General features: G+C 43.7%; 1 protein-coding gene across 1 annotated transcript in view; it reads left to right on the top strand.

Moving 5' to 3' along the window:
• Positions 1-255: 255 nt before the first annotated feature.
• The window catches only part of LOC126354485 (cytochrome P450 4g15-like), a 96336-nt gene continuing 84207 nt past the window's right edge, over positions 256-12384 (top strand). The window contains exon 1 of the mRNA XM_050004204.1: positions 256-628. Within this exon, the coding sequence (XP_049860161.1) occupies positions 423-628 (206 nt within the window). The 5' untranslated portion in view covers positions 256-422. The remainder of the gene's footprint in view (positions 629-12384) is intronic.

The raw sequence follows: 12384 nt of genomic DNA, 5'->3' as shown, positions 1-12384 counted from the left end.
AAATAAGGGAAACCAGGGCTCGTACGGAAAACTATAGGTGTTCGATCTTTCCGCTCGCTATACGAGACTGGAATAATAGAGAAGGTGGTTCGATGAACTCTCTGCCAGGCACTTAAATGTGATTTGTAGAGTATCCATGTAGACGTAGAAGTAGATGGTGATTCCCTGAGTTGCAAAGAAGCTTATCGCTGACATAACGGGACGGTAAACACCGCTGCCTGCCTTCCTTCGCTTCAGCAGATCAACATTGACTCATAGCCTGCTGACCTCTGGCCGTGTTTTCGTGTACACGGAAACAGAAGGCCGGAGGAAGTGTTTCCTTAGCGGCGCCGCCGTGTCTGGCAGTGGACGCCGGGTAACGCATATATTGGGGCACAGGCGCGGACCGCGCTCACACGCGGTGACTGACTTCGCGCACGGAGATGTGGACGCAGCTGCTGACCGTCGCGGCGTGGACGGCGGTTTGGGTGGCGGGCGCGCTGTGGTGCTTGTGGGCGACGCGCGCTCGCACCTCGGCGCCGGGTCCAGCCACGCTGCCGTTGCTAGGCAACCTCATGCTCTTCCGCAAACTTCCGGTGCTCGTACAACAGCTGAAGGACATGCACGCGCAGTACGGAGACGTCTTCAGGTGCGTTACTTGTCTCATTGTACCATGAGGTGACAAAATTCATGGGATACCTCCTAATATCTTGTCGGACTACCTTCGCACGGCGCAGTGCACCAACTCTAGACGGCATGATCTCAACATGCCGTCAAGTACCCGGGTCAATTTTAGTGTCCGATACCACCCGCCGGCTTTGACCAATGACGTAATGTGTGATGTTATTTTGTTTGTGCCGCAGATTGCTGTCGATGAACGTTAAATTATTTCTCTTGATTTCCTCGTTACGCGTGTATATTTAAAATTCGACGTAGCTTCTTTTGTTTTCATCTCGTAATTTGTTTTCGGCATCTTTTGTTAATGAAAGTAGTCGTGATTTCTAAGTAGTCGTGACTTATAAGATCTTGATTTCTGACGCTGTTCGTTATGGATGAGTCAGTTGTTTTTACTGTGAAAATTCTGCTTCAGAAAATGAGTGACCGTAAATCAACTATAAAATTTTTGCATATCATTGGGCGTAATTTCTGAATTTTGCAAGTACAGTGTCTGTGGAAATTATATAGTTTTGACGAAGGTTGCGTCATCACGAACATCCGACGAATTCAAGTAGAGGTGCAGAAAAAAGTAACATTTGGAGATCCATAAGCAGGGGGACGTGGTTCGAAAGATCTAGTCTGAATTTAGAAGTTCAAATGGTCAAATGTGTGTGAAATCTCAAGGGATTTAACTGCGAAGGTCATCAGTCCATAAGCTTACACATTACTTAACCTTAATTATCCTAAGGACAAACACACACACCCATGCCCGAGGGAGGACTCGAACCTCCGCCGGGACCAGCCGCACAGCCCATGACTGCAGCGCCTATAAGACCGCTCGGCCAATCCTGCGCGGCAATTTAAAAGTAATTGTCATGCTAACCTACTATTTTTGCTGTGAATATTCTTGCAAATCTGTCGTGCACGAAGCAGGGGTTTCGTGTGGCACTGTAGTCGACTGGTTCTCGTTGTGTAGAGAAGTCTGCAGGGAATTTATAAAGTATAGGGGGTCATTGGGGGGGGGGGGGGGGGGGGGGGCAGGGGTTATAGTTGATGTAGATGAGTCACATTTTGAAAAGATAAAGTACGAAAGGAGGCATGACGTTGTTGGGATTTGGGTTTTTGGAGTAGTAGTTTCTGGAGCAGATTGTGCTGATGTTGTATTTAGTGTTGTACCAAATCGGGCAAAGGAAGTCTTCACATCTTTAATAGCAGAATATGTGGAAGAAGGTTCTGTAGTCATTTCGGATGGGTTTGCTTCGTACAAGGAGTTGGGTGAAAGGGGTTATTATCATTTGGTCGTGAATCACAACATTCAGTTTAACGATTATAAGACAGGGGCATGCACTAGTACTATTGAGAGGTATTGGAGGGAGGTGGGGGGCTGTAAAATCTGTTACCTGGCGAGGAAAGAGAAGGATTTCTGTGTTGCAAGGCCATTTAGAGGAATACTGTTGGAGGAAGAGTATTCCTAAAGGTTATTGTTTACTTCTTGCATTTATGAAAGCAGTCAGCAAAATGGAGAAGCCTCGTTTTGTTAGTTAGGTGTTAGTGTCTCTGATAATTTTTTCTTGTTTCACGTTGCCTTTTTTTATATTACTACATTGTGCCAGTGCTACCTTTTTGGTTTCTCTGGATGGAGGGTTTTCTGTCGTTTTAATATTTTCTGGTTAAGATGGTGTGCCGAGGGGTATTGCTGTGTCTTTGCCGAAGGGTTTATTCATTTTTTGAAAGTCTAGTTGTATTCTGTTGTTCACTAACAAGATCATTTTTAAGCACGTTTCTGATATACGATTTTTGCGCAACAAACAAATATTAGAATCGGTAACGATAAATGACCTCCTACATAGGTTGGTTCTAGTTACCGATTCGAACTGGTAGACAGTTCACTATTTAGATCGTTTTAGCAGTACGTATGGAAAATATAATATATGCACTCGTAATTGTTCACATTTCTTATTTATTTCACTCATCTTCAACTCGTTTAAATGAAATTCGAGCGTAAATAATGTTGTTGTTGTTGTTGTTGTCTTCAGTCCTGAGACTGGTTTGATGCAGCTCTCCATGCTAATCTATCCTGTGCAAGCTCCTTCATCTCCCAGTACCTACTGCAACCTACATCCTTCTGAATCTGCTTAGTGTATTCATCTCTTGGTCTCCCTCTACGATTTTTACCCTCCACGCTGCCCTCCAATGCTAAATTTGTGATCCCTTGATGCCTCAAAACATGTCCTACCAACAGATCGCTTCTTCTAGTCAAGTTGTGCCACAAACTTCTCTTCTCCCCAATCCTATTCAATACCTCCTCATTAGTTACGTGATCTACCCACCTAATCTTCAACATTCTTCTGTAACACCACATTTCGAAAGCTTCTATTCTCTTCTTGTCCAAACTATTTATTGTTCGCGTTTCACTTCCATACATGGCTACACTCCATACAAATACTTTCAGGAACGACTTGCTGACATTTAAATCTATACTCAATGTTAGCAAATTTCTCTTCTTCACAAACGCTTTCCTTGCCATTGCCAGTCTACATTTTACCTCCTCTCTACTTCGACCATCGTGAGTTATTTTGCTCCCCAAATAGCAAAACTCCTTTATTACTTTGAGCGTCTCATTTCCTAATCTAATTCCCGCAGCATCACCCGATTTAATTCGACTACATCCCATTATCCTTGTTTTGCTTTTGTTCATGTTCATCTTATATCCTCCTTTAAAGACACTGTCCATTCCGTTCAACTGCTCTTCCAAGTCCTTTGCTGTCTCTGACAGAATTACAATGTCATCGGTGAACCTCAAAGTTTTTATTTCTTCTCCCTGGATTTTAATACCTATTCCAAATTTTTCTTTTGTTTCCTTTACTGCTTGCTCAATATACAGATTGAATAACATTGGGGAGAGACTACAACCTTGTCTCACTCCCTTCCCAACCACTGCTTCCCTTTCGTACCCCTCGACTCCTATAACTACCATCTGGTTTCTGTACAAATTCTTAATAGCCTTTCGCTCTCTGTATTTTACCCCTGCCATCTTTAGAATTTGAAAGAGAGTGTTCCAGTCAACATTGTCAAAAGCTTTCTCTAAGTCTACAAATGCTAGAAACGTAGGTTTGCCATTCCTTAATCTTTCTTCCAAGATAAGTCGTAAGGTCAGTATTGCCTCACGTGTTCCAACATTTCTAAGGAATCCAAAATGATCTTCCCCAAAGTCGACTTCTACCAGTTTTTCCATTCGTCTGTAAATAATTCGCGTTAGTATTTTGCAGCTGTGACTTATTAAACTGATAGCGGTAATTTTCACATCTGTCAACACCTGCTTTCTTTGGGATTGGAATTATTATATTCTTCTTGAAGTCTGAGGGTATTTCGCCTGTCTCGTAAATCTTGCTCACCAGATGGTAGAGTTTTGTCAGAACTGGATCTCCCTAGGCCATCAGTAGTTCTAATGGAATGTTGTCTACTCCCGGGGCCTTGTTTCGACTCAGGCCTTTCAGTGCTCTATCAAACTCTTCACGCAGTATCGTATCTCCCATTTCATCTTCATCTTCATCTACATCTACATCCTCTTCCATTTCCATAATATTGTCCTCAAGTACATCGCCCTTGTATAGACCCTCTTATACTCCTTCCACCTTTCTGCTTTCTCCTCTTTCCTTAGAACTGGGTTTCCATCTGAGCTCTTGATATTCATACAAGTGGCTCTCTTTTCTCCAAAGGTCTCTTTAATTTTCCTGTAGGCAGTATCTATCTTACCCCTAGTGAGATAAGCCTCTACATCCTTACATTTGTCCTCTATCCATCCTTGCTTAGCCATTTTGCACTTCCTATCGATCTCATTTTTGAGACGTTTGTATTCCCTTTTGCCTGCTTCATTTACTGGATTTTTATATTTTCTCCTTTCATCAATTAAATTCAATATTTCTTCTGTTACCCAAGGATTTCTACTAGCCCTCGTCTTTTTACCTACTTGATCCTCTGCTGCCTTCACTACTTCATCCCTCAGAGCTACCCACTCTTCTATTATATTTCTTTCCCCCATTCCTGTCAATTGTTCCCTTATGGTCTCCCTGAAACTCTGTACAACCTCTGGTTCTTTATGTTTATCCAGGTCCAATCCCCATTAATTCCCACCTTTTTGCAGTTTCTTCCGTTTTAATCTACAGTTCATAACCAATAGATTGTGGTCAGAGTCCACATCTGGCCCTGGAAATGTCCTACAATTTAAAACCTGGCTAATAAATCTCTGCCTTACCATTATATAATCTATCAGATACCTTTTAGTATCTCCAGGATTCTTCCATGTATACAATTTTCTTTTATGATTTTTGAGCCAAGTGTTAGCTATGTTTTAAGTTGTGCTCTGTGCAAAATTCTACCAGGCAGCTTCCTCTTTCATTTCTCTCCCCCAATCCATATTCACCCACTATGTTTCCTTCTCTCCCTTTTCCTACTTTTGAAGTCCAGTCACCCATGACTATTAAATTTTCGTCTCCCTGCACTACCTGAATAATTTCTTTTATCTCATCATACATTTCGTCAATTTCTTCATCATCTGCAGAGCCAGTTGGCATATAAACTTGTACTACTGTAGTAGGCATGGGCTTCGTGTCTATCTTGGCCACAATAATGCATTCGCTATGCTGTTTGTAGTAGCTTACCCGTACTCCTATTTTTTTTTACTCATTATTAATCCTACTTCTGCATTACCCCTATTTGATTTTCTATTTATAACCCTGTATTCACCTGACCAAAAGTCTTGTTCTTCCTGCCGCCGAACTTCACTAATTCCCACTATATCTAACTTCAACCTATCCATTTCCCTTTTTAAATTTTCTAACCTACCTGCCCGATTAAGGGATCTGACGTTCCACAATCCGATCCGTAGAATGCCAGTTTTCTTTCTCCTGATAACGACGTCCTCTTGAGTAGTCCCCGCCCGGAGATCCGAATGGGGGTTATTTTACCTCCGGAATATTTTACCCAAGAGGACGCCATCATTTAACCATAAGTAGAGTTTCATGCGCTCGGGAAAAATTACGGCTGTAGTTCCCCTTGCTTTCAGCCGTTCGCAGTGCCACAACAGCAAGGCCGTTTTGGTTTATATTACAAGGCCAGATCAATCAACCATCCAAACTGCTGCCCCTGCAACTACTGAAAAGGCTGCTGCCCCTCTACAGGAACCACACGTTTGTCTGGCCTCTCAACAGATACCCCTCCGTTGTGGTTGCACCTATGGTACGGCTGTTTGTATCGTTGAGACACGTAAGCCTGCCCACCAACGGCAAGGTCCATGGTTGGGGAGAGGGCGTAAGTAATAGTCGCGTTAAATATGTTATTTTACGGCATGCTACATTCGTTTGTTCAAGAGTTTTTCCGTTCCATTCATATATTGTCCATTGCAGCCTCTGTGCCTTACGTATGACGTCATTGGTTAAAGCAGACGGGTAGTATCGGACACTAGAATTTTCCAAGTCCCGTGCAGGAACATTGAGCCATGCTGCCTCTACAGCCGTCCACAATTGCGGAAGTGTTGTCGATGCAGCATTTTGTGCACGAACTGACCTCACGATTACGTCAAATCTTTGATCGATGGGATTCGTGTCGGGCGATTCAAGCCGATAATGAGGAATTCTGGCCTGGTGACATGGGGCATTATCGTACACACAAATTACATCGTCGTTCGGCTCATGAAGTCCAATAATGGCTGCAAATGGCCTCCAAGTAGCAGGAGTATAGCGCATTTTCAGTCAATGATCGGTTCAGTTGGAGCAGAGGACACAGTCCATTCCCTGTAAACACAGTCCATACCATTATGAAGTCACCACCAGCTCGCATAGTGCCTTGTTGACAAATTTGGTCCACGTCTTCGGGGGTGTGCGCCAACTCGAACCCTACCATTAGTTCTCACCAAATAAATTCATGACTCGTCTTACTAGGCCACGATATTACAGTCGTCTAGGGTACAACCGATTGGTCACGAGCCCGAGGCGCTGCAGGCGATGTCGTGCTGTTAGCAAAGGCACTCGCATCTGTCGCCTGCCGCCGTAGCCCATTAACGCTTAATCCGCCGCAATGTCCTAACGGATACGTTCGTCGTACGTCCCACATTGATTTCTGCGTTTATTTCACGCAGTGTTGCTTGTCTGTTACCGCTGACAAATCAATGCAAACGCCGCTGCTCTCGGTCGCTAAGTGAAGGCCGTCGACCTCTGCGTTGTCCGTGGTGAGAGGTAATACCTGAAATTTTGTATTCTCTGCACACTCTTAAACTGTGTACCTCAGAATATTGAACCTCCTAATGATTTCCGAAACATAATGTGGCATGCGCCCAACTACCACTCCTCATTCTGTTGATTCCCGTCGTACGGCTACAATCAAGTCACGAACCTTTCCACATGTATCACCTGAGTACAAACGGTAGCTCCTCTAATGAACTGCATTTTCATACCTTGTGTAGAGGTTCATGGTGTGGGTTCCTGTTGTCATGTCCTAGTTCATGAACCACGGGTAACGTATGAGTGGCCAAGTAAGTGGTCCCGACAGTCGGGATACCAGTTACTTTGGAATAAGGCTGGGCATCTCGGACATATTCTGAGTCGTGGTCACCTTTGTGCTCATCCGTCAAAGACTACCAAATCCACTGGTTAGTCCCTCAACCGTTAGGGGTAAAACTCAATGAGAGTCGGGGCAACAATCAGAGCAGAATGCCTCGGACCTTTGGAGGTGACGGAGTCCCACCTCTAACTGACAAACCAGGGACTCCTAAGATACGACTTGGCAAACAAATGGTAATGAGATGGGGAGCTATTAATAACAATGGGGGCTACTCTGGGAAGAAGGTAGAGCTGGCAGAGGCTGCAACTAAGATGAGGCTGGACGTTTTAGCTGTTAGTGACATTCGGGTAAGGGGTGAGAAAGAAGAGGAAGTGGGAGAATACAAAGTCTACCTGTCAGGAGTCAAAGCAGGAATAGCACAATGGGGTGTAGGGCTTCACATCAGGAAAGAAATGGAGCCCAGCGTAGTTGCAATAAGGTATGCAAACGAACAACTGATGTGGATAGATTTGACAGTGTCTAGCAAGAAAATTAGGATTGTGTCAGTATATTCGCATTGTGAAGGGGCAGATCAAGATAAGATGGATAGTTTTTATGACGCACTCAGTTATGTAGTTGTTAGAGTAAAGGACAAGGACAGTGTTCTGCTCATGGGTGATTGTAATGCCAGGATTGGAAATCGAACAGAAGGGTATGAAAAGGTGATAGGTAAATTTGGAGAGGATATGGAGGCCAACAGGAACGGGAAACAACTCTTGGATTTCTGTGCCAGTATGGGCTTAGTAATCACAAACTCCTTTTTTAAACATAAGAACATTCACCGGTATGCTTGGGAAGGCAGGGGAACCAGATCTGTCATTGACACTATAATAACAGATCAGGAATTCAGGAAGACTGAGAGGGACACACGTGTATTCAGGGGATTCTTCGATGAAACTGATCATTATTTAATCTGCAGTGAAATTGGGATTGTGAGGCCGAAAGTGCAGAAGGTCAGGTCCATATGTAGGAGGATAAGAGTGGAAAAACTTCAGGATAAGGAAATCAGGCACAAGTACATAACAGTGATCTCAGATAGGTAACCGTTAGTTGAATGTAGTCAATTACAGTCATTGGAAAAGGAATGGACAAGGTACAGGGACACAGTACTAGAAGTGGCTAAAGAATGTCTTGGAACAGTAGTGTGTAAAAGTAGGATGAAGCAAACGCCTTGGTGGAATGACACAGTCAAGGCAGCCTGTAAAAGGCGTATCAAAAATGGCTACATACTAGAACTCAGGTAGACAGAGAAAGTTATGTTGAAGAAAGAAACAAAGCCAAACAGATAATTGCAGCATCCAAGAAGAAATCTTGGGAAGATTTTGGAAACAGGTTGGAGACTTTGGGTCAAGCTGCTGGAAAACCAGTCTGGAGTGTAATTAGCAGTCTTCGAAAGGGAGGTAAGAAGGAAATGACAAGTATTTTCGACAGGTCAGGAAAACTGCTGGTGAATCCTGTGGATTCCTTGGGCAGATGGAGGAAATATTTTGAAGAGTTGCTCAATGTAGGTGAAAATACGATCAGTAATGTTTCAGATTTCGAGATACAATGGGATAGGAATGATGATGGAAATAGGATCACATTCGAGGAAGTGGAGAAAATGGTCAATAGATTGCAGTAAAATAAAGCAGCTGGGGTGGATGAAATTAAGCCGGAACTCATCCGTCAGGCCTTAAATGGCTACCCAGGGTAAATGAAATGGCCTGGGAGTCTGGACAGGTTCCATCAGACTGGACGAAAGCAGAAATCACACCAATCTTTAAACATGGAAACAGAAGAGATTGTAACAACTACAGAGGTATCTCTTTAATCAGCGTTGTGGGTAAAATCATCTCAGGTATTGTTGAAAGGAAAGTGCGAGTTTTAGTTGAGGACCAAATGGATGAAAATCAGTGTGGGTTTAGGCCTCTTAGAGGTTGTCATGACCAGATTTTTAGCTTACGGCAAATAATGGAGAAGTGTTGTGAGTGGAACAGGGAATTGTATTTATGCTTTATAGATCTAGAAAAGGCATGCGACCGGGTTCCTAGGAGGAAGTTATTGGCTGTTCTACGAGATTATGGAATAGGAGACAAACTTTTGCAAGCAATTAAGTCTTTACATGGATAGTCAGGCAGCAGTTGGAGTTGACGGTAAATTGAGTTCATGGTTCAGAGTAGTTTCAGGGGTAAGATAAGGCTGCAACCTGTCTCCACTGTTGTTCATATTATTTATGGATCATATGTTGAAAACAATAGACTGGCTGGGTGAGATTAAGATATGTGAACACAAAATAAGCAGTCTTGCATATGTGGATGACTTAGTTGTGATGGCAGATTCGATTGAAAGTTTGCAAAGTAATATTTCAGAGCTAGATCAGAAATGTAAGGACTGTGGTATGAAGATTAGCATCTCCAAAACGAAAGTAATGTCAGTGGGAAAGAGATATAAACGGATTGAGTGCCAAATAGGAGGAACAAAGTTAGAACAGGTGGACGGTTTCAAATACTTAGGTACTAGTAGATGGGAACAATGGCAGGAGGGTGTCCACAATGAGGAAATCAAAGAAAAACTGGGAATGAACTGTATAGATGTAGCAGTCAGGGCGAACAGGCTTAGATGGTGGGGTCATGTTACACGCATGGGAGAAGCAAGGTTACCCAAGGGACTCATGAGTTCAGTCGTAGAGGGTAGGAGTCGGGGCAGACCAAGGAGAAGGTACCTGGATTCGGTTAAGAATGATTTTGAAGTAATAGGCTTAACAACAGAGGCACCAATGTTAGCACTGAATAGGGGATCATGGAGGAATTTTATAAGGGGGACTATGCTCCAGACTGAACGCTGAAAGGCACAATCAGTCTTAGATGATGATGATGATGATGATGATGATGATGATGGTGTATGCGACGCTACCACCCTATGTATATATGCATATCGCTATACCCTTGCCTTTGTCATCTCAGTGTATAGTACCCATTTCCAAATTTATTGGTGCCTCAGAATATATCCTATCAACCAATCTCTTCTTTTAGTCAAGCTGTTCCATAAATTTCTTTCTTCTTCAGTTCGATTCAGTAGCCGGACACTGTGACCGAGCGGTTCTAGGCGCTTCAGTCCGGAACCGCGCTGCTGCTGCGGTCGCAGGTTCGAATCCTGCCTCGGACACGGATGTGTGTGATGTTCAAATGGCTCTGAGCACTATGGGACTTAACATCTGTGGTCAGCAGTCCCCTAGAACTTAGAACTACTTAAACCTAACTAACCTAAGGACATCACACACGTCCATGCCCGAGGCAGGATTCGAACCTGCAACCGTAGCAGTCCCCGGTTCCGGACTGAGCGCCTAGAACCGCTAGACCACCGCGGCCGGCTGTGTGTGATGTCCTTAGGTTAATTAGATTTAAGTAGTTCTAAGTGTAGGGGACTGATGACCTCAGATGTTAATTCCCATAGTGCTTAGCAATTTTTTTCGTTTCAGTACCTGTTCACTAGTTATTCGATCACGCCATTTAATCGTATACATTCTACTGTAGCAGCCGAATCGACGGGTAACAGTTGTAATCGATCAATAGATACAATGTAATATTTTGTAGGGATATGAAATGGAATGACCACATAGGCTGAGTCGTAGTTAAGGCAGGTAGCAGATTTCGATTTATTGGTGGAATACTAGGAAAATACTATCACTCTACAAAGATAGTTGCTTCCTTACGTTTGTTGCGACAAGGCTCAAAAACGTGATAAATATCCTGAAAGTAATGAAAGGTTTCCTGCAACGAATGTTATGTCCATTTTATTTTTATTTTCCGTACTACTACGTTTCGGCTTTGTGGCCATTCTCAAGTAAAATCTTCAGTCTGTTAACTTCATATGTTTTGGTTAGTTATTTTCAGAGACAGTCCGTGCTTGTCCAGACCTTAGAACTGTAGCGATAATATTCGATACAGTATAAACAGCACCACACAACTACGCAATTTGCTCTCTCTGCCTCTGAATGTGGGTCTCTAGGAAGGCGTGCCAGAGATAAGTCCCTGCAGTCGCACTATCCTCTGTGTCCTTGGTGGCTCAGATGGACGCTTACACGGTAGCTCAGCGTGTTTGGTCAGAGGGCTGCTCGCTCTCTGTAATAAAAAACTGAGTAAAGGAATTAACGATCAACTTGAACGGATGTCTTGTGACGTCCGTCCGTACCAAATGCAACGAACAATACCGAACAAAACAAAAAAAAAGATGGGTAGAGCGTCTGTCATGTAAGCAGAAGATCCCGGGTTCGAGTCCCGGTCGGGGCACACATTTTCAGCTGCCCCCATTGACTTATATCAACGCCTGCATGCAGTAAGGGTGTTCATTTCATTGTAATTTACGCAATTTGCTATTATCAGGTAGCACTCAACTGTGTGCAGTGGCACCTCGGCGCCATGAGGTGTGGCTGCGCACAGTGGCATGCAAATAAATATCAAATAGAAATAAATAACAGCATCTGCAAGAAACTTATTTCTTCCAAAAAGCTTAAAAATCACTCGTGCGACCCATCTAGAACCGACTTTAAATGACAACTGTCGAAATATACTAAGACTCCTTACGTATCGGTCTCGCAGGCATCTTGAGCGAGAATAGATTAATTACAGAGCTCACAGAGGCTTTTAAACAGTCATTTTCCCGCGCTCCATACGTGAATGGAATGAGAAGCAGCCCTAACAGGTACAATGGGACGTACTCTACATCTACATCTATACTCCGCAAGCCACCGGACGGTGTGTGGCGGAGGGTACCCTGAGTACCTCTATCGGTTCTCCCTTCTATTCCAGTCTCGTATTGTACGTGGAGAGAAGGATTGTCGGTATGCTTCTGTGTGGGCTCTAATCTCTCTGATTTTATCCTCATGGTCTCTTCGCGAGATATACGTAGGAGGGAGCAATATACTGATTGAGTCTTCGGTGAAGGTATGTTCTCGAAACTTTAACAAAAGCCCGTACCGAGCTACTGAGCGTCTCTCCTGCAGAGTCTTCCACTGGAGTTTATCTATCATCTCCGTAACGCTTTCGCGATTACTAAATGATCCTGTAACGAAGCGCGCTGTTCTCCGTTGGATCTTCTCTATCTCTTCTATCAACCCTATCTGGTGCGGATCCCACACTGCTGAGCAGTATTCAAGCAGTGGGCGAACAAGCG

Source organism: Schistocerca gregaria, chromosome 3 (assembly GCF_023897955.1).
Source record: "Schistocerca gregaria isolate iqSchGreg1 chromosome 3, iqSchGreg1.2, whole genome shotgun sequence".
Taxonomy (NCBI): Eukaryota; Metazoa; Arthropoda; class Insecta; order Orthoptera; family Acrididae; genus Schistocerca; species Schistocerca gregaria.
The sequence above is the reverse complement of the archived record's forward strand: the minus strand, read 5'-3'. Positions and strand labels throughout refer to the sequence as shown.